The 25,283-nt window shown below is 48.2% G+C and overlaps 3 protein-coding genes across 4 annotated transcripts; 2 read left to right on the top strand and 1 right to left on the bottom strand.

Moving 5' to 3' along the window:
• Nucleotides 1-1,384: 1,384 nt before the first annotated feature.
• Nucleotides 1,385-3,669, bottom strand: LOC147166659 (uncharacterized). The gene is made up of 2 exons (XM_086088311.1): nt 3,459-3,669; nt 1,385-2,592 (listed from the first exon to the last, which is right to left on the bottom strand). The coding sequence occupies exons 1-2, from the start codon at nt 3,613-3,615 to the stop codon at nt 2,375-2,377; spliced, it is 375 nt and encodes a 124-aa protein (XP_085944437.1). The 5' UTR covers nt 3,616-3,669; the 3' UTR covers nt 1,385-2,374.
• A 1,460-nt stretch (nt 3,670-5,129) lies between these two features.
• rab3b (RAB3B, member RAS oncogene family) lies at nt 5,130-10,991 on the top strand. Its single transcript, XM_086088310.1, has 5 exons — nt 5,130-5,403; nt 6,375-6,599; nt 7,043-7,161; nt 7,478-7,602; nt 8,430-10,991. Exons 2-5 carry the CDS (start codon nt 6,375-6,377, stop codon nt 8,615-8,617), a joined length of 657 nt encoding a protein of 218 aa, XP_085944436.1. The 5' UTR covers nt 5,130-5,403; the 3' UTR covers nt 8,618-10,991.
• Nucleotides 10,992-11,210: 219 nt separating this feature from the next.
• Nucleotides 11,211-25,208, top strand: nrd1b (nardilysin b (N-arginine dibasic convertase)). Of its 2 annotated transcripts, none has more exons than XM_086088468.1 (31): nt 11,211-11,336; nt 12,551-12,715; nt 13,473-13,728; nt 14,694-14,775; nt 15,275-15,428; nt 16,587-16,660; nt 16,742-16,837; nt 16,935-17,057; nt 17,159-17,216; nt 17,298-17,371; nt 17,586-17,655; nt 17,750-17,827; nt 18,401-18,521; nt 18,774-18,832; nt 18,921-18,975; nt 19,290-19,394; nt 19,531-19,654; nt 19,745-19,831; nt 19,940-20,059; nt 20,153-20,204; nt 20,362-20,512; nt 20,611-20,738; nt 21,137-21,299; nt 21,371-21,402; nt 22,161-22,299; nt 22,452-22,499; nt 23,116-23,168; nt 23,239-23,322; nt 23,837-24,044; nt 24,167-24,256; nt 24,928-25,208. In XM_086088468.1, the coding sequence occupies exons 2-31, from the start codon at nt 12,561-12,563 to the stop codon at nt 25,138-25,140; spliced, it is 3,252 nt and encodes a 1,083-aa protein (XP_085944594.1). In that variant the 5' UTR covers nt 11,211-11,336; nt 12,551-12,560; the 3' UTR covers nt 25,141-25,208. The 2 variants fall into 2 exon arrangements, with proteins under 2 accessions (XP_085944594.1, XP_085944595.1); XM_086088469.1 differs by lacking the exon at nt 11,211-11,336 and adding an exon at nt 11,349-11,786.
• The last annotated feature ends 75 nt before the right edge of the window (nt 25,209-25,283 follow it).

Here is a 25,283-nt window from a genome sequence, read left to right as displayed (position 1 = left end):
GAGTGCATATTTGATTACATATTACATACATATTTGCACGCACGCACGCACGCACGCACGCACGCACGCACGCTTGCCTGCAGATTGAGATTGTGAAGGTGGTGTTTTGTCACTAAGCCGTCACTAGAGGGCGCTAGCGCTCTGAAGACAAAAGTGAATGCACAGCTTGAAATATTACAACATGCATCCATTTTCGGAACCGCTTAGGCCTCACAAGGGTCACGGGGTGCTGGAGCCTATCCCAGCTGGCTTCGGGTTCGGGCAATTATTACAATATAAGACTTCCAAATAAATGTGCCGGCATATCTTTTTTAACATGAGCAGTGTGAAACGTATACCAATGAGTAAATGGATTCTTTTACCAAAATGTTTGTTATTTCTTTGATGGCACACTTGCAGCCAGTTTTGGCCGCCGGTCCAAAGTACAGATTTGCAAAATTAAAAAATGCTTTAAAAAAAATAATAACTCTGACCCTGAAGACGGGGAGAAAGTAAGCCGTTAGCCATGCTAACTGCTAAGCTATCAAAATGCACTAATTGAGCCAAAATTACAGTAAAGGATGAAGTTGCAAAGACGCTGGGCGCAGTCCAGGTGGTTGCCGACTTACCTTCCTGTATGCTAATGAGGACACGGCAACATCGTGCCAAGCGGGAACATCGTGTCGATGTTCGATGTCGCCTTCGCCAGCCGTCATGTGACTTTGGATGAAAAGATACAGAAGCTTTTGTTTTTTTCTTTTTCCTTTTCCCTGCGGCTGCTCCGACTCGCTGAGACGATTAGAATGAGCGCAAATAGACGCTTCAGATGACTTACCGCAACCTCGAGACACTCGGAACACGCTGCCGGCGCACACGCTCAAAATAGCTCGCACTTTGCTCTTCTTCCTCTTTTCTTTTTACCAAACATGAGAAACCAGAAAAAGTAGCAAAAACACGCTGAAAAGTCGCCCTCAGGCCAGCAAACGCGCAAGCTAATTGTCAGGTTAGTTGTCTAAAATGTAAATAATAGTTTAATCCGATCATTCAGTGTGTTAGATTGTAATGTAACAAAATGGGGGTACATACTTTCGTCAGGCAAAATCGGTCGTGCATTTTCCCGCTTGATCGTGGCTGCATTTCTTTGTTTTGTTCTTTATTTTGACCTCGTTTTCTGTGTCGGGCGACACCAAATGTAAACTCAACAATTGATGGTAATTGACTCAGTTTTGTTTAGCGGAACAAGCTGCTTCATGTGCGGCGTTAGCCACTTGCTAGTGAACAAACAGCGTTAGCCACCGCAACGAGCATTTTGTTTGCCGTCGCTGAGCCAATGCTAGCCTTAGCAGCTAACAGGCTAACAGCCGAGCAGCGTCATCCAACATGCTAATAAACGTGAACAATGTCAACAAAAACGGCACGTGGGAACAAGTTTTTGTCTTTGTTTTAATTTCAAGCAATTGTGTTAGTCAAATGTTGCTTAGCATGTTCTCGTCTAATCTTGTCGACTTGACACAAATATCGTGTCGTCGAATCGAGCTCAGGTCGAACCGCGATCATCAAATCTTATTACATCGGAGTGAAATGTAACCGAGACTTGACCAAACGGTCTCCAAAACGAGTTGAACCCATTAAGACCGGGGCGCGCGACCGCGCTTCTACCGTTGAACCCGGCGCGACCGCGCGACCGCGTGACCGCGCGACTTCGCTTCTCCCTTTAAAGCCGGGAGAGCCAAGATGGCGCCGTGTTGTGTTGTTCACCAATTCTTGGTTTCTTATCCGATGAAATGCGTCCGAAGACGCACCCGAAGGTGACGCGGGCCTCTTGGCGAGTCCTGGAATTGGATTCGAGCGTTTGTGGTTGACGCAGATTGGCGGGAGTTATGAAATAAATGAATCCGAATCATATCGTTAAGAAATATGTTTGTCGGCAACGAGGATGTTGAAAATGCGGACGAATAATTCTTATTACAACTGCGCTCCAGTGTTGAAGGTGAATAAAGTTGCAGTTATGTACCCGCAGGTGCGACATTTGTTTGTTCATTCAAAACAAAACAAAACATGAATATCTACATTGAAGGTTCATAATAATAAACTTGTGTGAACTGTGAAATGTTTTTGGAACGAGGCTTCAGGAGCTCAGATGTCAATTCTTTTGAATATTGTTGAATTTCCAGCAGAACTTCCGGTTTTCGGGCATTTTGGGGCATTTTGGGGCAAAGGTTTTACAGGCATGGGCGCTCGGGCCTTAATGGGTTCCAACTCGGTCCCGTCTCGTGTACTCCAGTCTCGTCTAAGCGCACTATTGCGTTGGATTCAAGTATGACGTCGTTTCGTGGAGACTGTTTCAATCCGGTGTCTTGCGGTGGAGTCGCGGGTCGCGGGTCGCGGGTCCCGTTCACCTGAGTCCGGCGGCCAGCTTCTCCATGGCGACTTTGCGCTCCTCGGCTTTCTGCTGCGAGCGGCGCAGGACGTTGCGCAGTTCCTGGAGGTGGTCCAAGGTGCCCTCCAGCTCGCCCTTCACCGTCTTCATTTGACTCTCCAGCATCTGCGTGTGATGCAGAGAATTCCGCCGGTGGCGCCGGCTCGAGCGCACCTTCTCCTCCAGGTCCTCCACTGCGCGCACACACACACAAACGTTCAACTCGCACCTGACCTCCGCCAAGGAAAGCGTTCTTCAGTTGCACAATGCTGCATTACATTTGTGTGTGACCTCCGCCAAGGCGCTCGTCATCCATTCATGTTATCTGCAACAAAGAACTCACTATTTGTTCATACGCCAACACTGCATTCAAGCATGACCTCCACCAGGGAACTTCCATTCTTCTTACCTTTCTGTGTGTGTGTTATACATCAACACTGCAGTCATACATAACATTACCTCCACCAAGGAAGATACTATTTGTTACTTTACGCACACAATCAAAACGACATTCGTGCGTTACTTCCACCAAGGAAGTCACCGTTTCTTTGTTTGTTCACACAACAGCGCTGCATTTGACCATGACCTCCACCAAGAAAGTTGCTGTTTGTTTGTTTAAGCAACACTGCGTTCATGTGTTACCTCAGCCAAGGAACTTGCTGTTGTTTTTGTTTTGTTTGTTTTATACACCAACACGGCATGACCTCCACCAGGAAAAAAGCCACTTGTTCAAGCATGACCTCCACCAAGGAAATCCCGCTTTCTATGCTCACACATTCAAGCATGACCTCCACCAAGGACCAATACAGGAAGGCACCTTTCGCTACTTTATACGACAACACTATCGACGCTCCTTTCGTTTGTGACCTCCACCAAGGAAAGGACTGTTTGTTTTCACAGCATGACTGACATTCCATTCAGGTGTTACCTCTACCAAGCAACGACCACTCGTTCCTTTGCTGCATTTTGCAAACCCAGATGTCAGCCTGCCTGCTGGTTTAGGGAGGTTCAGCCTTGGCGGAGGTCTCAAAGCGTGAGAGAGAAGAGAGAGAGGACGCACCCATGTTTTCCTGGACCTTGTCGGGCTCGCTGCGCTTGTCCATCAGGTCTTTGGTCTGCTGCATGAGCTTCTCCATCTTGAGCAGCTGCGCCGCCTTGGTGTCGCTGTCCCGCCGGATCTTCAGAAGTTCTCGTTCTTTTGGGCTCAGCTCGTCCATTGCCGCCGACCGGGTCTCCGCCAAGGCCGCTTGTTTGTGTGCGCGTCTTGCTGCTTGTCCTTTATCATGCATCCCCCCCCCCCCCCCCGCCCTTCATGTGTCCCGAGGTGCCGAGAAGACAGGCGGCGCTCAGTTCTGCTCCGTCACGGGATCCGTTGAGGGCGGTTGTTCTTCCTCGCCAGATCCACCGGAACAAAAATGGCCCGATGACATCGTTGCAGTTGCTGTCGAGTCGGAAACCAAACTAACGTTCAGACGTTTCACTTTTTGTCACTGGGTTGAAAAGACAAATTCACAAAAGTTGCTGGAAGTTGCCATTTTAGTACACTTGATAATTTATTTAAGTTCGCTATTACGAGTGACGAATTGACAACGTTGCCACTCAACATAGCGACCTTTAACCTCTAGGCTATCCAGCCACATGAGCTTTGGGACTTTAGAAATAAATGTCACCTTAGCGAGTGCCTTCTAAGTATACACCACAGCAGGGGTGCCCCAGTTGGGTCCTGGAGCCGGCCCCTTTCCTGCGTTTCTCTCCGCTAACACACCTGATTGATGATCAGGCTCGTTATCGGGCTTCTGCAACGCTTGCTGATGAGCCGATCGTTAGGTTGCGCTGAACCAGGCAAAGGTGGAAAACAGGCCGGATGGGGCTCTCGAGGCCTGGACTTGGGCACCCCTGGACGACAGTATGTAATGTATGTTTTTGTTTGCTTGTTTTTTTATGGTTCTTGAAGATTCTCGATTGTTGCTGACATTTTTTGAATGTTTCTGAAGCTTGTCAAGGAGGAAACAGGCGACACTTTGACGACTGGACTGAACAACACCACAAGTCGACGCGTGCGCGCGCGCGTGCGCGCTCTCGACGGTCATGTGGAAGTGCGCCACAATCATAAATCCATGAATTCTTTCTTTCTTGGGCTGTTTGACAAGCAAACACACGCACGTGAACCAGCACGCACGCACGCACGCCTCAACACAAGTGTTCACTTTCTGCAAGCAAGTCCAAAAAAGTCAACAATTGCACGAGCGGCATCAATATGACGCTTTGTGTTGTTATTATTATGACTATAAATCATCAGCAGCAGCAATTTGGTCGAACTTCTAAAGACTTCGGAGAAATATATGAAAAAGTACTGATTAACAATAATTATAGTTTGTTTCATTATTATTTCATTGTTTTTCTTATATATATTTTTTTCTGCCCCCTTTTTTCTTTTTCTTTGGTTCTCGTTGAAAACGGTGATATGTGCAGTTCATTAGTGCTCCACACGGGAGCGCTGTTGCTCGCTGTTTGTTTTTACATCGGCCGCTTGATTAGGTACACCTGCGTGGCGAGATCGATATCAGAAAAGGTGATATCAGCAAGTCACCTATTATTGTTGATTTCAATTCATTTGGATCGACAATAATGTTAGACACGTGTCCCCATGCACGCCCCCGCTGCTCGGCCACGCGCACGCCTCACACGCACACACCTATGAGTCATACACGCGAGCGCGCACCTGCGAGCGCGGGCGCGCACGGCGTCCGTCGGGGCGGGGCGTGTGTGCGCGCGACCCGGCCGCGCACGTTCACCCACTTCGCGTCCGCGCACGCGCCGCATCCGCGTACACGCGCGAGCGCCACCATTTCTCATCTTCTGCTTCCGTCCTCCGACGCCTTTTCGCGGGCTTTCGACGTCGCCGCTGCAGCCGCGCGCACTTTGCTTGTTGCTGTGACGGAAAATCAGACCAACGCCTTCTCGGACACGCGCGCGCGAGCCCCACACCCGCCCACCCAGCAGAGGTAAGGAAACGTGCACGCGCCGATGCAGGCTGATAAGCATCATCATCATCATCATCATCATCGTCATCTTCGTCGTCATGGGACATGTTACATGCGTTGTATGTTGCTGTTGTCATGTAAGGCGATGATGTCATCCGCGTTCTGGCGTCTTTTGGAGGAGCCTCAGCAGGTGTTCAGTTGCCATGGAGACGCACACGCACACACACACACACATCAAGGCAAACACACAAATGCACACGCAGTCACATGGACGCACACTCTGGCGTGCAGGGCAGATGCCCGATGGGCCGGCCTCTTTTTGGGGCCGATGCAGTGCTTTTTAATGATTATTTCCCTCCATTTTACCCCAAGAGACCGGCCCACATTCCAGAAGGACCGGTCCATTAATCCATTCCGAATATGCAGCAGATAGCAAACGGAAACATCATCCGTAAACATCAGCGGCAGAACTACATGTTAAACGAGGCCGAAGTCAAAATGCCAGGCCGATTTTGTTTTTTGTTTTTTTTGCGGCAGTCCAGCCCATAAACACGCATTCACACACGCTCACACACATCAAACTACACGGACGCGCGCATACTGTACATTCGCGCACACTTGTATCTGCGCACGCATTCACAAACACAAATTCAGACCTAAATTTGTACATAACACAAATCCACACACGTTAACGCGATGATTGTCGGAAATGTCATCAGTCGAGCGAGTTGAGCAAACGCAATTAGCCGTTAGCCGTTAGCCGCTAAATTGAAAGACCAAACCCAAAGTACGGGAAGTCCAGAAAGGGAAAAGCCTGCCACAGTTGCGTTTCCACTCAAGCGGTTCCGGTACAGCAAGCGAGACGTGAGGTGGACGCTAAACTGTGGCTAAAGCCAAAACCGGGCCGCATTTGTGACTTTCTGGACTTGGAGTTGACCACCGGCGCTGACGCCGGCGCTGACGCGTGTAAACAAGTTGCCGTTTGCGTACAGATGGCGAAAGCGGACCAGCGCTACGGCCAGCGGGACGGCTCGGACCAGAACTTCGACTACATGTTCAAGCTGCTGATCATCGGCAACAGCAGCGTGGGAAAAACCTCCTTCCTGTTCCGATACGCCGACGACTCCTTCAGCAACTCCTTCGTCAGCACCGTCGGCATCGACTTCAAGGTCAAGACCGTGTACCGCAACGACAAGAGGATCAAGTTGCAGATTTGGGTACGTCAACACGGGCCATCGCGCCAGCTAATTGCTAACGTGTGCTAACGTGTGCTAACGTGTGCTAACGCGTGCTAAGGTCGCAATGGTATCGGAAACGCTGATAACGTAATGGTCAATATTGTGACGTCGGTCGCCTCGATCGTGTCGATATCGTTTCAATGTTGGTCAATTTGTCTCGTGCTGATGTTGCCAAAGCAGCGGCGGCACGCGAGGAACCCTCGCCGCCGTGATGTTGTACGTGATATTTGATGGATGGATAGATTTGTTGGCTGCCAGAAAGAAGACTGCACGTCCCATGGTGCACCGCGGGAAGCGGCTTTTAGCATGCGGCTGCGAGCTCATCGATCGGCCGCTAACGACGCGTCGTCAAATGTCGCGTTGAGGGAGACCGCAGCGGCCCGCGCGTCAACGTGACGATGACGTATGACGTGTGCGCGCAGGACACGGCGGGCCAGGAGCGCTACCGCACCATCACCACGGCCTACTACCGGGGCGCCATGGGCTTCATCCTCATGTATGACATCACCAACGAGGAGTCCTTCAACGCTGTGCAGGACTGGTAGGTAGCAACTGCCTTGCCGCGACTCGTGCCACGGAACATGGCCGCCACTCTCGCGCACTCACAAGTCATGTAACACATGGACGAGTTTTAGTCAAGCTCGTACGGAAATCGCAACTAAAATGAAGCTTTGAAAGAATTGAGATTTGTAATATACACATTTTCTCAACAGAAATGAAATTGAAGAGAATTTTAAAAACATCAAGCCACACCCCCAAAAGTAACTGCAATGAAAACTCCGAAAGAATTGCGGCCCCGATGGCCGCCTCCCCCCCGCGCGCTTCTCGGGGCTGATTGTGCGTTTTCGCTGCGTCAGGGCCACGCAGATCAAGACGTACTCGTGGGACAACGCGCAGGTCATCATGGTGGGCAACAAGTGCGACATGGACGAGGAGCGGGTGGTCGCGCCCGACAGAGGAAAACATCTGGCAGACCAACTCGGTGAGCAAGTTCAAAGAGGAAGGAAAAAAAGGCAACCAACGTCACGTGTCACAAGAGCTTTGTTTACATAAGCTGCTCAAAGTAAGGCCCGGGGGCCATTTAAAAAAAAAAAAAGCCTAACAAACAGTTTCATATATACATTTAACCTGCTATTATTTTATTCAATATTTGCTTCATTAATTATACAATTTAATTAGAATTATTAGTTCTTATTTTTTTACTCAAATAAAGATTTTTATTTGTTGGATTTGTGGAAACAATTATTTTCCTGAAACTGGTGAAAAATCCAAATATTTATTCAAGAGTCAATTCCTTTTTTAATGCATTTATCTCATTCAATAATTGCTGAATTGATTTCTTTGAAATCAACCATTTTTTGGGGGGAAATCAACAATTTTAAACAAACATTTCAAATGTTTGTTTATTTCAGGTTAAGTGGTTTGGAAAATGGATGCATGGATAAGATTTCATCTGAAGTCCCACAATCCATCAATGCTTCCGTTTTTATGAAAAGAATCAACAATTTTCCAATCACAAAGTCATTTTATTTTGTAGGAAAAGGCAAATAAGTGCTTGTTGTTATTTGAATCACATGATCTGAGTTTTGACTTCTTGCTGTTTGCTATTGAAATGTTCTGTTTGTCAAGTGGGAAGAAGAACGCAAACGACCAGGAGAATAAACCCCGCCCTGTTTTGGATTCACCTCGTTTTGAAAGCGGGGCCAACGTGCCCCTCCTGAACCCTCACTCAGCAGCGCCCCCTTGAGGAAATTCCCCCGTGGACGGCTCGCGTCGCGTCACGCCGTGATGGTTTTTGTTGTGCTTCAGGGTTCGAGTACTACGAGGCGAGCGCCAAGGAGAACGTCAACGTGCGGCAGGTGTTCGAGCGGCTGGTGGACGTCATCTGCGTCAAGATGTCGGAGCGCGTGGACGTGGAGGCGCCGGCCGCGCCCGGGACCAAGACCGCCAGACTGAGCGACAAACCGGCCGGCCAGCTCCCTCAAAAGTGCTGTTGATAGGCCGACCGGCTGGCCCCGAACCGCCCCCGCCACGCCCCCGCCACGCCCCCGCCCCGCCACGCCCCCCCCCAAAAAGCAAGCCACGTCCGTCCCGTCACGTTCCGCCTGTCAGCTGTCAATCACGCCAGGCCGGCTTTTCCCAAAGCACACGTTTGACTTGGAAAATCGCATCAAACAAAAAGTTTCCAGTCAAACCCCGTTTATGGCAGAAGGTACGTTCGGGACCCGTCCAGAAAAAAACACCATGTCGCAATATAGTGTTTTTTTTTTTTTTCCAGTTTGACTTTACGTCTCCTTTTACCGCTTAAAGCTCATGTTAAGGGGAAATCAAAATGAGTGTTGTTAACAACCTTGCCAAATTTGAATGATTAAGAAATGGCCGCGTCGATAAAATGAGCCTTAAAAATGGTGACAAATCAAAACGTACTCTCCACTCAACTGTCAACAGCAGCTGGACAAAATGGATGCTTCTTGGTCCAGCATCTTCGCCAAAATATATCCGCCTCGAAGCTTTCAGTGGCTGCGACGGGATCATCGAGGGGATTTTCCATACCGTGACAACGAGGCGCTCTAAAACAGCAACGCCAGCCCCCGTCTGCATGCTGGCTGTCCATCAGACTTTTTTTTTTAAAGACCCCCCCCCCCTCGCTCTTCCGTCTTTCTTTGTGTGACCCGTGTACACTCATGGCAAACAATGAGGCGCTCTAAACAGACTATCCTAATGCAAGAAGCAGTTTTGTGGTGTAAGAATAGCTGCTAGCTAGCTAGCTTACTGCACACGGCATTTGTGCCAGATAATGCAAACCAAGGCGCTCAAGTACGTCACTGGCAGCCATTTTAGCCGTGGTCCAAAAAAAACGGAAAAGTGAAATGCTGAAAAAACGGTTCCATGCTAAATCGCTACAATTAACGGCGCGGAGAAAATCAATGGATTCAAGTTCGGCATGCTTGGCAAATGGCAACGTAATATGGCCGCCGGTGGCTTCATTTGTCGCTAGTACATAGCATTGTTAGTCCTTTCTTAGATCTAAGTCTGTGATGCTAACACGCTAATCGGACGACACAGAGTTAGCGCGCTGACGCTAGTTGACGTGCTGTCACTGTGGACCTCCCCCAAGGCACAACACATTGACATCTTGTGTAAACACGCAAAGAATCATTTGTCCGCTTGATGCGCTGTTTCACGGCACAATCTTGAGCAACGACACGATCACTTCTTTACATTCGAGAACAATCTTTACTTAGGACTGGGGATGAGCGAGTACCGATACCAGGTATCGTATCGTGCCGATACCAGCTTTATTTTAAGGTATCGTAGCCGTGACGGCGGCCGATACTAGCATCGGCCGCCCACTGGTGGCCGTTTCACAATCGGGAATTAGAAATGAGAAGAATATGAATAAAATGCAATTTGAAGAAGAAGAAAAAAATACTCAATTGTAATACGTCAATTTGTTTTTTTCCCAATGATTTTATGTAACAGTGATATCGGTATCTGGTATCGGTGACGACTCGAGATCCTGATATTTGGTGTTGTGAGTGCTTTTGTGTTTGCGTACAGTGACTTGGACCAAAATGTGACGTTTCCATATTGTCATCAAAGAATGTCGCGCAAATGGCGGAAAGGAAGGAAAATGTGCTTTTTTGTCAGCGGCAAGACAAGAAGTGCCAAATGTCCGTAAAGCGTCCACTTTTGCGTGTACCGCCCACCGCCTGCATTGACGATGACCTCGTTGATGATCTGCTCGTAACTTTGTAAATGCGATTTAGAAGTTAGAAAGTGTGGAATTATTTTTGATGTTGACAGATTCTATAGAGACTTTATGTGAACTCGTTGTCTTACACTACAAGCACAAAGTGATTGTACATGAAACTATTGTCAATGTTTGTATGACTATAGATGCAATTCAGTATCATAATAATTCAAGAAAAAAACAAACAGCAACCTTCAACCATAAGGATTCGCCGGTGAAGTTGGAGCAACTCCGAAAAATGCAAATGACGTCATCATTTTCAGCGAGTTGCTGAATGATGTTGCGTTGAAGCGATGATGTCATTGCAAGATTACACCGAATATTAACATTTGTGTCGTGGCATTAGAACAAGAGATTTGAAATGTAATTCTTGCGGAACTTCATGTTTAGAAAAAATGATCATTACAAATGAATCCAAACGTAGTCATTCGAAACTTCTTTTTAAATGTTTGAAAATAATACCAATCTGAGTAGTGAGTACCATATGTAATTGCCAAAACAAATTTCCCCGGCTGCTCTTTGGTATGATTTGATGTTTTATTGACTATATTGCCCTTTTGTTCTTTTTTGGTATTGTTGTCAATTGAGAAATAAAACAATATATCGATACAAATACAAACAAATGATGTGAAATCCGTCAATGAAGATTACGTTTTTAAATCATGCTGTTTTTAATAGAAGTTGCTCCATTTGTTGTTGGAAACAAATCGGAAAAGTTACTAAATCGAGCAACAAAAATGCCTGTTAATAACGCTTGTCAAAAAGTAGAAGAAGAAGAAAGACGAAGAAGAAAGACGGAATGACGCCATGATCGTGTCCAATCACGTGCCGCGTTGCGCGTGACGAGTTTTGCTGTCAGCCAATCGCGGGCTTTGTTTCGTCCGACCAATGAGATTCGTCGCTGCCTGGAAGTCGCCGACTCGCCACTTGTGCTAACTCTGCTAAAGCTGAAACAATCGTCAGTAAGTGGCCGTCAAAGCGATGTTGTCTTTTCGTCCCGTTCGACCGTCACTGTGTCGTGTTCCGGAGTATGTGCTAATGGCTAACGGCCTGGCGCCCTGCCGGCCTGGTGAAGCGCAGAAGCCGCAAGACGAGTTTAATTAGCCGGATTAGTGGCTGGATGCTAACACTTGCCGCTAGATTTCAAGACGGCTCTTCCTGTTTTCAAAGAGCTCAAATTGTTGCCGTGTTTTGCTTATGTCGCCATCGAGCAATTATTCAATGCAGTGTGCCTAACTTGAGATAGTGTAACAACACCCAGAGGTGGCCGGTCAGCTCTTCTCCAACGCTATCACCAACAACTCAACTCCATTTCATTTACCACCTCACGGTTTATATTTATCCCATTAAATTTGATTTCCAACCGTCTTTTCGTTTATTTTGGTTCCTTTGCTCCCAGTTCGAATATAGAGGTTAGTTTCTTTTCTTTTCTTGTCCAATCAGATTTCACGGTGTATTTGTTGCCATGGTGACCTAATCTGCCAGAGCCAAGATGACGCGAAGTATTTTTCAAAATTGCAAATGGAGGTTTGTCGATGAAGCAATCACGTTTGAAATTCACGCTCTCGGGGGCAGAACGCTGGCTCTTGATGAGGTCCACGTTTTGTCCAGCTTCTGATTGCTTGCTCAGAGCAAAACTTGACTAACAAAACACACCCGGAGGCTGCAGGCCAAATTTGAATGGAACCTCACTTTCAAAACTCCCAGCCTGAATCTCTGACCAACGATGTGCCCATTAATCCTTTTAATAATCAGCATCAATGTTGAAATGGATTGATTTTTCTCTCATGTTGTTGTCATTTAATTACAGCAATATTGATGACGGTGAAAGGCTTCAGGTAATGTGCTGCGATTGTGCGTTTTTGTCTCGTTTTGATGGTTTGTATAATTGCGATCAGCAGCAGCGCTACTGATCAGGTTCGACTGTCATGGCGACACATACGGGCTGAAATCTGATTGGACAGAAAACTCCAACATCCCCAAACTGGAAGCAGTGTAGCCAATCCAAAGCAATAGACTGTTTTGGGGCAACAAATGTGCTACAATTGAAGTTTGAAATGTAGCTCAGTGCTTTTTAATGGCGTTTAGGCACAACAGGTCTTGCTGACCTTGACTGCTCTCCACCAAAAGTGAAGAAGAAGGTTGATGTCGCTAAAGCTGCTTGTTGTGTCGCCAGCGTCGTCGTCATGCCTCAGACCAACAAGTCCGTCAGCGCTGGCAACGTTTCGGGTCAGGCGTGCGCTCCGGACCAGGGCGAACCGCCGCCGCCCGCGCAGGATGCCGGCGAGGAGCAGGGGGACCCCGAGATCATCAAGTCACCCAGCGACCCCAAGAAATACCGGTGGGCTCAGGTTTTCATTTGTACTATTCTGATTGCGCGCCCACTGGCACAAACAAACACTTTTTCTCTGACTATTAATAGCGAACCTCCGCTTTATCGCCGTTGATCATTAGCAACATTGCTATTTGTAATAGCTCGTGATTGTTTTTACAGCACGCGGGCACGTCTGAAGTTCCACTTGCTTCGCTGTCGTACCAAATTTTGTCTCAACATGCCGGGAAGCAACGAGCTCGACGGGAAGAAACCTCAAAGTAGCAACATGGCCACCATGATTAACATTTCAGTTGTACTGACATTTTACAAAAGTTGATGTCTTTGTTGACGTTTTCCTTGAACATTTGAAGACATGCCCGGCAGCGCCCACTTGGCACTTTTTCTTAGAATGTCATGACAATGATGTCGGTTACAGAAGAAGAAGGAAGTGGTTGGCAGGATTCTCACGTTCTCAGAATTCTGACTTTAAAGTATACTTGAAAAAGTACGTTTGAATATTTGAAAGTGTGTTTTAAACGAACCCATTTCAAAGTATTAAGTGCACACGGGACCTCTATGGTGGTCTCTATATTTCGGGTTTGAACTTTTCTCAGTCTGGAATGTTCCGCCATGATAAATGGCGCTTGGCTGTGAAGCAACGCCGCTCGTGTGTTTAGCTATGAACTATTTTGGGCTGAGGAGCTTTTCTGACGGCGGCCACTTCCAAATGTGAGACGCAGGAGGCAAGTCGGTTGAACCTTGGCACGATTCTCCTTTGCTTCAGATTCATCCAGCTGAGCAACGGCCTCAGAGCGCTGCTCATCTCCGACTTGAGCGCCACCGACGGCAAGACCGAAGGCGGGGACGCCGAACCGGAGCGGGACGACGACGACGACGGCGGCGGCGAAGACGACGAGGCGGATTCAGGCGAGGGCTCGGAGGAGGACGACGAGGATGATGAAGATGAAGAGCAGGACAGCGACTTTGAAGAGCTGGACGAGGACAACGCAGCCAAGAAGAAGAAGAGCAGCGAAAAGCAGGTATGCTGTCGGATGCTTCTTGATTTCCAAAGGCCCTCCAAGCGCTTTGCATTCGACTACAGTCATTCCTGGACTACAAGCCGCTACTTGTTTCACTTGCGGCTAATACAAAGGTGCGGCTTATCCGTCAGATCACAAGGGGGCGCACTATAAAGGAAGCGCAAGAGCGTCAGGCAGAGCAAAAACAAACCAAGTGAGCCCAAAAACAGTCGGAGAGACCGAACGAGAGCCAGACAATTTGCGTCCTCATTATGGAAAAGAAAGTAGCTTGAACCCGGTGCGGTAACATTAAAACACCTGCGGCTTACAGTCGGGTGCGGCTTATATGCGGAACAAACTCCAGTATTGCCCAAATGTAGCTAGCGCCGCTTGTAGTCCGGAAATTGCTGTAATCGTTCGGGAGCACACTTCGTCAATTTTACATTTACATTCAAGCAAGTTTGTTCAAAGTGTTTTTTTATCGGCAAGTGGCATATTCAGTACAAACAATAGTGTTTAAGAAAAACAACAACCTGCAATTAAATGTTACCAGATATCATGCTTTATTACAAAAGTGTATTATAAAACACGGAAAAATTACTCAGAAAAACGGGAAAAAAATATTTTATAAAACACGGAAAAATTACAGAAAAACGGGAATTATTCAGAAACTAAACAGAAAAAAATACTCAGTATAACCGAAAAAACCCCTGAAAAACAGAAAGAAAACAAAAAACAAAGATTAGTTGGAACAGCAGGGTTTTTTTTTCAAGTGAATGCAATATATATAATATATGAATGCAATGCAATTTTATATATATATAAAGTTTGATGATTTTTTTTTTTGCCTCAGTTTGATTATGTTTGACTACTTAGTTAAATGATGTTGGCCTCTAGATTTGAGCCTTTTTCTCCAATACTCGAGCTGATGCGGACATTCCCCGATTTGTGTGTGCGTGTGTGCGTGCGTGCGTGCGTGCGTGCAGGCCGCAGCCGCCCTGTGCATCAACGTCGGCAGCTTCAGCGATCCCGACGATCTCCCCGGCCTGGCCCACTTCCTGGAGCACAGTGAGTCCTGTTTCTGGTCACCGACAACATTTGGCCGTTGTGAAGAAAAACAATTCTGTTCCGTTTGTGGCACTGCTCGTTGGGGTTCCCATTAACAACATTTCAAACATTTGATCAATCTGGCTCAGCAATGAGGCATCTGGAGCGGATGAAATGATCGGAGGCGCTTCTAAATTGGACTTGCCCAATCCTGCTCCTGGAGGGCCAACGTTTGTGTCCTCCAAGCCACAAGATTGAAATAACCATCCTGATCTTCAGAATCAGGTGTGTTGGAGGACGGAAACACGGGCAAACCGGCAGGACTCCGGGCCTCCAGGAGCAGGATTTGGGAAGCCCGATTTAGAAGCGCCTCCGATCATTTTATCGGCTCCAAATGGCCGATTTGACCGTTAGCGTCGTTAGCATTGAAACGCTCATGTTGCGGAAAAGGCCGGCTTGCCATTTGACACGACCGAGTGAAAACGTGTCCTGTTGTCACGGCAACGACCGGCCGGCTCAGTGGTGTTCATGGGAAGCCAAAAGTACCCGGCGGAGAACGGCTTGGACGCCTTCCTCAAGAAGCACGGCGGCAACGACAACGCCTCCACCGACTGCGAGAGGACCGTCTTCCAGTTCGACGTGCAGAAGAAACACTTCAGGGAGGCTCTGGACAGGTCGGCGTCAGACCGCATCGCACATCTGGACACTTCATTGCATCATCACGTCATTCCTTTGTCACATGACTTGCCAATGGCGGGGCTGATTGCCGACCCGGCGACTTTGTTGCGAGTTACTTTGCAAGCTAGTTCACGTTAATGCATTTTTTTAGTCAGTTAGTTGGCGAGTCAGTTCGCGAAGTTCCTGCCTTTGTTTCGCACTGACTTTTGTCAGTTTGTTTTTGAGTCCATTTCTTAGTTTGCAAGTTAGTCTGGGAGGTTGTTTGTAAATGAACTTGATCAGTTGGTTAGGTCGGTAGTTTGATGATGAGTTTGATTATTCACAAGTTAGTTTGTGGGTTAGTGTGCGAGGGAGTTCGTGTTCGTTGGTGAGTTTGCAAATTCATTAGTTCTTGAGTTAGTTTGATGCCGAGTTTGAGAATTATTTTTTTTAATTAGTTTGAGTTTGGGTGAGTTAGTCCATTCCCATTCGGGTAGTTTGTGAGTGAGCTCATTTGTTAATTTACAAGTGAGTCCACTGAAGTGAATTTGATTGCGAGTTTGTTAGTTTGCAAATTGTTTAGTTCCTGAGTTACTTTGTAAATATGTTAGTAAGTCTGCTAGTTTGTGAGTTAGTTAGTTTTGAAGTTGCTTTGTGGGGTAGTTTGTGAGTTAGTGCATTCGTTTCAGAGTTTGCTCATTTACAAATTGTTTGTTAGTTTGCAAGTTTGTTAGTGAATAAAATTCAAAGGAATGATATGATCATGAGTTTATTTGTAAGGTAGTTAGTAAGTTAGTTAGTTAGCCAATGCAATTGTTCACGACTTAATGAGTTGCCTTGTGTTGATGATGATGACGATGTCTTACTTGTTTGGGAAAGAATGACTTTTTCAAGACTAGTTTGTTAGGTTGTGAATTTGTTCATTCACAAATGAAAGTGTTTTGTTAGTAAGTTTTTTAGTGAGTTAGTTCGTTTGACAAATGAATTAGTTTGAGTTTTCGAGTTAGAAAGCAACACAAACGACTTTGCTAGTTTGTTGCAAGTTTACTTGGTTAGTGTGCGAGTTCATTTATGAGTTTGTCAGATGGCGAGTTAGTTTGCAAATGGATTGGTGCACAAGTTAGCTGGTTAATGAGCGTGTGGGCGGACTGGACTGATTGGCGTGCGTCTTTCAGGTGGGCCCAGTTCTTCATCTGTCCGCTGATGATCGAGGACGCGGTGGGCCGAGAGGTGGAGGCGGTCGACAGCGGTAAGACTTAACCGGGCGGGGGCGCCGGCCGGCGGGGGCGTGTCCTCGATGGCCTTTGCGATTCTTTTTCTCCGTTTGCAGAGTACCAGCTGGCGAGGCCTGCCGACTCGCATCGCAAGGAGATGCTGTTTGGCAGCCTGGCCGTGCCGGGACATCCCATGAGCAAGTTCTGCTGGGGTGGGGAACGAGCTTCAAAATGAAGGCACTCGTCCGTCTTGTCTGATAGTGACGCTGGTTTTTTTTTTTTTTTTTGTCCCGTGTGTGGCGGCAACAGGAAACGCTCAGACGCTGAAAGAGGAGCCAAGAGAGCGAGGCATCAACACGTACGAACGCCTGCGACAATTCTGGACGCGCTTTTACTCGGCTCACTACATGACGCTCGCCGTGCAGTCCAAAGGTTGGTGCGCCGCCGCCTGCACACGCCTACAACGGTGCAAACGGCAGCTTTTGGATATGCTTCTCCTCCTTTTTTCCTTCCTTTTCTTTTTTGTCGATCAGAGACTTTGGACACTCTGGAGGAGTGGGTCCGAGAGATCTTCATCCACATCCCAAACAAGTAAGACATCATCATCATCATCATCATCATCACCACGATGAACGGAGGCAAGATGGCGCCCGCTCTGACCGTTTGTTTCAGTGCTGAACCGCCGGTGGACTTCTCCCATCTGCTGAGGCCGTTCGACACGCCGGCCTTCAACAAAGTCTACCGAGGTGACGCAAGCGCTCGTCCCTGTCGTTAATATATCGTTAATATCGCATGGATATTCCTCTTCATAACCCGATGTCCATTCATAAAACCACGAATGGCCACTTTTTAATATGACTACACGATACACAACTGCCGGAGTGACAGATTTTGCCGTGTTGAACGAATCCCAAACAGTGGCACGAATGCAACTTATTGTGTGTGTCGCGCATGTTGCAGTGGTGCCCGTGAGGAAGGTGCACGCTCTGACCATCAGCTGGGCGCTGCCGCCCCAGGGCGAGCACTACAGGTGACTTTGGAGGCAGGCGTGACCGCGGATGGCGAGTGAAGGCCAACTGAAGACGTGTGATGTCATGTGATGTTTTGTCATGTGCTTGCGTCAGAGTGAAGCCCCTCCACTACATCTCCTGGCTGATCGGGCACGAGGGCAGCGGCAGCATCTTGTCTGTGCTGCGCAAGAAGTGAGGCCCTCCCTCCGTCCGTCCCTCCGTCCGTCCGTCCGTCCGTCCATCCCTCCGTCCGTCCCTCCGTCCGTCCATCCCTCCATCCCTCCGTCCGTCCCTCCGTCCGTCCGTCCCTCCCTCCCTCTGTCCGTCCGTCCCTCCGTCCGTCCCTCCGTCCGTCCCTCCGTCCGCCCCTCCGTCCGTCCCTCCGTCCGTCCGTCCGTCCGCCCCTCCGTCCGTCCCTCCGTCCGTCCCTCCGTCCGCCCCTCCGTCCGTCCCTCCGTCCGTCCCTCCCTCCGTCTGTCCGTCCCTCCGTCCGTCCGTCCGCCCCTCCGTCCGTCCGTCCGCCCCTCCGTCCGTCCGTCCGTCCCTCCCTCCGTCCGTCCCTCCGCCCCTCCGTCCGTCCGTCCGTCCCTCCCTCCGTCCGTCCCTCCGTCCGTCCGTCCCTCCCTCCCTCCCTCCGTCCGTCCGTCCGTCCGTCCCTCCGTCCGCCCCTCCGTCCGTCCGTCCGTCCCTCCCTCCATCCGTCCGTCCGTCCCTCCCTCCGTCCGTCCCTCCGTCCGTCCGCCGCTGACCTCCGCGTGTGTTCAGGTGCTGGGCGCTGGCGCTCTTCGGGGGGAACAGCGAGACGGGCTTCGACCAGAACACCACCTACTCCATCTTCTCCATCTCCATCACGCTCACCGACCGGGGCTTCCGAAACTTCTACCAGGTCAATGTCGGATCATGCTTGATTCCAGTTTGAAGGCACTCCAAATCAATAATATAGACGATATAGCGATTCATCGACAAATGCTCCATTTCCAAATGAATTGCTAATGAAAGTATGTTGCATAATCAATCAATTTGCTGAATTTCAGCCTGAATATTCTCCCAATAGCTGATCTCAAAACTTTTCTGCCAATATCTCAATGATGGATCATCAATTCAAGTCCATCTTGAATGTTGTCTGTCGTGTGGTCAGGTGGTCCACTTGGTGTTCCAGTACCTGAAGATGCTGCAGACGTTGGGCCCTCAGCAGAGGTCTGCTGGGAAACACGCACGCACGCACGCACGCACGCACGCACGCACGCACGCACGCGCGGTGACAGCAATGTCGTTTGCCCTTCAGGATCTACGAGGAAATTCAGAAGATTGAAGATAACGAGTTCCATTATCAAGAGCAGGTAGAGTGGCGCTAACGTGCTAATGTGCTAACACTTGGGCTGCGTTGACAATCTATCAACGAAAAGCAGCACTTTTGTCCAATGCCTTGCTTTATTATTATTATTATTATTATTTGTGGCTCTCGAAGGCATCGGGATTTTGATATGGTGTCGATCTCGAGATGATTCCTTTGTAGTGAACGTGAATCTTTCCGACTCCCAGCTCACGATTTGCTGATTTTGATTGCTTGAGCGATTGGCTGAAATGAATAAAAAGGCCAAACGCTCTCAGTGAGCACTTTCTTTTTTTCCTCTTTCTTTCTTTTTCCCGGCAGACGGATCCCATCGAGTTTGTGGAGAACATCTGCGAGAACATGCAGCTGTTTCCCAAAGAGGACTTCCTGACTGGAGACCAGCTCATGTTTCACTTTGACCCCAAGGTCAACGTCCTCACAAAGTCCCTTTTGTCTAATTGGTCAGATGAGCTTGGGGGTGGAGCCTGAGCACCTCCCATTGCTTGTGTGCAGATGGCGGCTTGATTGACGCTAGCTTGTGTGTGTGCGCGTGTGTTGTCAGGTGATCGGCGAGGCTCTGACCTTGCTGACCCCCGAGCGAGCCAACTTGCTGCTGCTGTCGCCGGAACACGAAGGCCGCTGCCAGCTCAGGGAGAAATGGTTTGGCACCGCTTACGGCGTGGAGGGTGAGCGCGTCGCCTTTCTAACACTTTTGGCTTTTCCTTCAACTTTGTTTTGGAAATGAGGCTGTTTGTGTTCTTTGCGATTGTCTGCAGACGTCGCGCTCCAGTGGTCTCAACGCTGGACATCCCACTTTGAAGTCAATCCTGAACTTCACCTTCCTGCTGAAAACAAGTTCATCGGTTGGTCATAAAAAGCTAAATGAAATATAAGAAAAGATGTGAGCGATTGTCTGCTGCTGCTGTTGAATATTCACGCCCCCCCCCCCCTACAACCCCCCCCCCCCCCAGCTTCGGATTTTGCTCTGAGGCCGTCCGACTGTCCCGACTCTGAGTTCCCCGTCAAGATTTTGGACGAGCAGCGCGGTTGCCTTTGGTACAAGAAGGACAACAAGTTCAAGATCCCTAAAGGTGAGGACAGGCATGCAGGCAACAGCGCCATCCAGTGGCCACATCCCGAACTTCCTCATTCAGCCTCTATTTCTTTGTCTCCGAATCTTTCAGCATATATTCGCTTCCATTTGATTTCGCCGCTGATTCAGAAGAGTCCTGAGAAGTAAGATTGATTGTTTTCACTTGTGATGTTAACGAGCCCCACTGTGACATCACAGTCAGGCAGAAGTGGCGACGGCAGAACCCTTTTTCGCCATTAGCCAGATGACGGCACGCTTTGAAAAGTCAATTTGCGTCTTGTGGTCGTTGTCGTTAAACAGTCTGGTGCTCTTTGACCTGTTTGTCAACATCCTGGCTCACAACCTGGCCGAACCCGCCTACGAGGCCGACGTGGCGCAGCTGGAGTACAAACTGGTGGCCGGCGAGCACGGACTCGTCATCAGGCTCAAAGGCTTCAACCACAAACTTCACGTGAGCGCGCGCGCGTTCACGCGTTCACGCGTGTTGAAGTTGATCATTCGTGTGATGTGTCCTTCCTTCCTTCCTCACCTGGCGGCGTTGACGTGCAGCTTCTGCTGAAGCTGCTGGTGGAGCACCTGGCGGAGTTCAGCTCGGACGCCGGCGTGTTCGCCATGTTTACGGAGCAGCTGAGGAAGACCTACTTCAACATCCTCATCAAGCCGGAGCGTTTGGGCAAGTACGTACGTCTTCATGCTAAAGCTAAGCTAACCCCCACGGACTCAAGTCAAATATGACATGTCGGAGTTCAATAAGATCAGAAGGAGTTTCATCCTCGTTGGGCGGAAAGCTTCCATGTCCAAATATGGTCAATAATATGGCGCATTTCCTGCGTCGTTTGCCAAATGGAAGTCGCTTGATGACATTCAAATGTATCGTTAAAATTGTTTGAGACGTGTCGAATGGCCGCAAATTTGATGTCACCTCAGGAATGGATTTTTGCTTTTATGTTTTTCTTTGAATTATGAGGGAAAGAAAGTATTGGCCGTCCTCTTGTGGCCAAAACGTGGCGTGCGTGCGTGCGTGCGTGCGTGAAGTTCTTCTTCTTTCCTTGCATGCGTTGTGTGTCTGCCGCAGGGACGTTCGTCTTCTGATTCTGGAGCAGCGTCGCTGGTCGCTGGTGGACAAGTACCGGGCCATCGTGGCCGGCTTGAGCCTGTCGGACCTGCTGGACTTTGCCAAGCAGCTGAAGGCGGAGCTCTACGTGGAGGGCCTCGTGCAGGGCAACTTGACCGGCGCGGTCAGTTGAGAACGTTTTATGGCGTGCTCGCGCGCGCCGGCTAACGCTAACCGCACACTTTTCTGCAACAGGAGTCCAAAGAGTTCCTGCGCGACTTCACCGAGTGAGTTCATGCATTCTCGTCATTCTTTTGTTGAGGGTGGGCGGGGCTTGATTGATTGATTGTCTTTTTCTTTTTTTTTATGATTTATCAGAATCATTTTTCCATACGGTCTCTTGTTGTAGACTCCCTTTGAGATGATGGGCATTTAATTAGAGATGTCAATATTTATCGATTCTTCGAATTAATGAATGAACTTTTTTAATAATCGTGTCGTTGTTTGGAGCCATTTTTTTTAAGTGTCTGTTATTTCTGCACATCAACAGTAATTCTCGACTGATTATCTTCTCGTGTTTAATCAAAATAAGACATTTTGCAAACATCTGCTTTTATTTTTGGAAAACAATGACCAAATTGGTAACGCAGTACAACATCAATCCGCTTTCTTTTTTTTCTTCTCTACAAAAACAAAGTACAAAATAACCAACATTCACTGGTTAATAAAAAGTCCAAAATGCTTTTGTAATACACTTTAACGCAATAATGAGAACACGACACTTCATAAAAGAAGCGTGCTTTGGTTTGTCTGGAGTCCGGCACAAACGCTGAACGTGACAAAACAATCCACAAAATGGGAATCGATGTTTGTGCTCGGACTCATCGGATGTTTTGAAGCAACGGGATGGAAATTGACAAATGTTTTCATGCATTCACTGGAATTGAACACTTGGCCTGTGGAAAGGCATCCAAAAGGATGTCTTGGAAATGTGGGCGGGGCTTGCCGGACTTGACGACTGAAGCGCGACGGCGTGTCCCCGCAGGAAGCTGCGTTTCGGGCCCCTGTCGGCGGAGGTGCCCGTTTCCTTCCGGGTGGTGGAGCTGCCCGTCGCGCATCACCTGTGCAAGGTCAAGTCCCTCAACAAGGGCGACGCCAACTCGGAGGTCACCGTCTACTACCAGGTTCGCATTCAAACTTATTACGAGATGAGAAAAATCTCAAATGGGGCACTTGTTTGTTTGCATCGCCATCTGAGTGTGTGCGTGCGTGCGTGCGTGCGTGCGTGCGTGCGTGCGTGCGTGCGTGCGTGCGTGCGTGCGTGTGTGTGTTGCAGTCAGGGCTGAAGAAACTGCGTGAACACGCCTTGATGGAACTGCTCGTGGTGAGTTCTTATCATGATGATGATGATGATGATGATGTGAACATCCCCAACTCATTATGTAGTCTTTCAAAGAAAATGAAAAGCTGCTGAATAACCACTTAAAAACGGATGAGATTTGCGTTTTATTTTCACCCTTTCCAAATCAGACTTTTTTTTTTTTGCCACTTTAATTAACTGAACGATCATCAGTTTTCTGCACTGCCAATTTGAAAGATGGAAATTGTTTTTGAAATGCAGTCCATGGACAGATGAATTTATTCTCAAACATCCCTCACGATTCAATGATTTATTAAGTCTTGCTGGCTGTCTTTTACTGCCCCCAGGTGGCCAAGGTGCGCAGGTGCACCCGGACTGAGCGGCACAATGTCCATTAATTGAAGTCCAAAATGTGGCAAAAATGGTTTCATTTCTGTTATGTTTTATTGAACTATTTCATGACTGTATTTTTTTCTGTACAGTATCATCGCGTGCTCGTCTTCTCATTTAAAGTCACTTTGTTGTTTTTTGGGGGGGAAACGGAATAACCGCATTTCCAATCATTTCAATGAAGGAGCATCATTTGAGAAGCACTGCTCTACGTAATGGATGTTTTTGTGTGTGTGCGTGCGTGCGTCAGATGCACATGGAGGAGCCGTGCTTCGACTTCCTTCGGACCAAAGAGACGCTCGGGTGAGTGAATGTTGGGAACGCGTTTGTGGCTTGTCTTGCGTGACCTTGCGGTGACCTTTTTGTCTTTCAGCTACCACGTGTACCCGTCCTGCAGGAACACCTCGGGGGTCCTGGGCTTCTCCGTCACCGTGGAAACGCAGGCCACCAAGTTCAGGTGAGCGACTAGCCGCTATCAAGAGGACAAAAAACATTTTGGTTTTTTTCTCAAATGCATATTGTATCTTTTTTTTTTTTTTAAAGAAAATACGGAACATTTCTTGTTGAGAAAGGCGGTAAGACCTTTTGGAGCTTTAAAAAAAACATATTTTTTTTAAGGAATGAAATCTTCAAACTTGATTGAAGATGATACAACTGTCTCAAATAAGAATTTTCTTATAAATATTGCAAAAAAGCCAATCCAAAAACAGCACATATTGTTTGTTTTTAATTAAATGTATGACTTAGTGGATGTTTTTTTATATATATATATATATATATATATATATATATATATGTTTCTCAAGCTTTTATTTCTCAAGAATGTTGACCTGTGGAATTTATTTTTATTTTTTTTCCAACACAATCCAGAACCTTTCCATAAATAAGCACTTGTCCAACTGTTGACTTTTGTCCACTTGGAGAAACTGTGACTTTGTTGCCTGAAGGCGTCATTGCACTGCTTTTGTCAGCACGGAGTTTGTGGAGTCCAAAGTGGAGGATTTCCTGGTCTCGTTCGGCGAGCGTCTGTCGGCGCTGAGCGACGAGGCCTTCGAGACGCAGGTGACGGCGCTGGTCAAGCTGAAGGAGACGGAGGACGCTCACCTGGGCGAGGAAGTGGACCGCAACTGGTGCGAGGTCATCACCAGGCAGTTCCTCTTCCAGAGACTCGACATGGAGGCGAGCCAGCCGCCGCCGCCGCCGCTGGCGTCTTTCTCCCGCCCGCACCAAGCCAGCGAGCATGTGACGTGTTGGGAAACATTTCCACGTTGCGAGTAAGCGTGTGGCTTGTGTGTTGTCAGATCTCGGCCCTGAAAGAGCTGACGCGCCACCATCTGCTGTCCTGGTTCGCCGAGCATCGCCGCGGCGCCGCCAGGAAGCTCAGCGTGCACGTAAGAACCGAGAAAAACACCAGAGAAGAAGTGTCTGACACTTCCGCAAATCATCGTCAGCCTCAAAAAACAAAACCTCAACACATTTCTTCAATCTGCTTGATATTCTTCATACTCGTTTGAAGATCAATTTCCTCCCAGACACGAATCCAAGCTCAGAAAAAGTGGTTTGGCGCCACCTGGGGGCGCTATAAGGCTCAATTACATCAACGTTAACAATATTTCAAAACAACAGCAGATTCATTTTGGGAGGGAAAAAAATCGACATTTTCACAAATAAGTCGAATCATTGTGAGGGGGAAAAAGTGTCGACTTATTTCAAAAGTCCAATTTTGTAGAAAGTTGTCCAAATATCTTTTGAAAAGTTTTGCAGGAAAGGTTTTTGAAAAAGTCCATCTTTTGTTTTAGAATTGGACATTATTGGAGAAATGTCTCCCAAAATGATGGGATATTTTCCATATTTTTTCAAATTCAGCTTGTATTTTCATTTGAAAAGTATGAATTACAATCAATCAACAAGAAGAGGCCACGTTGACGTTTGTGTTCTCCGCAAAGGTGAGTCAAATCTGCGCGAGTGTTGTTTTGTCACGTCACATGTTCCTGTTCGGTTGTCAGATCGTTTTGTATCAATCAAGTCATTGAGTGTTCATTTCGGTGTTTGTTTTTCTCAGGTGGTGGGCTTCGGCGCAGAGGAGGGCGACCCGCCGGAACCTGCGCCCGATGCCACCTGCGCCGCCGCCTCGTCGTCCTACGGCGAGGTGAGCTCGCTCAATTTCCTGCCGGTCTCCTCGCCGGCCCTGAGGGACGCCACCGCGTCCGTCTGCGACATCCGAGCCTTCACCTCCGCCCTCCCCCTGCACCCCCACCACAAAGTTCTCAGCTAGGTGGCGCTCTGGCGCCGGCGCTCGCTGGCCTTGTTGTCACGCAAACCATTAAAAGTCTTTTAACCACGCACACGCGTTCTCTGCGCATTTCGAGGCGTTGTGGCGACCGATCGCTCTGAAAGGCTTGAAAAGCACGTCCGCTG

The sequence above is a fragment of the Leptonotus elevatus genome, chromosome 11 (assembly GCF_054856555.1).
Source record: "Leptonotus elevatus isolate MCC_2025b chromosome 11, RoL_Lele_1.0, whole genome shotgun sequence".
Taxonomy (NCBI): Eukaryota; Metazoa; Chordata; class Actinopteri; order Syngnathiformes; family Syngnathidae; genus Leptonotus; species Leptonotus elevatus.
The sequence above is the reverse complement of the archived record's forward strand: the minus strand, read 5'-3'. Positions and strand labels throughout refer to the sequence as shown.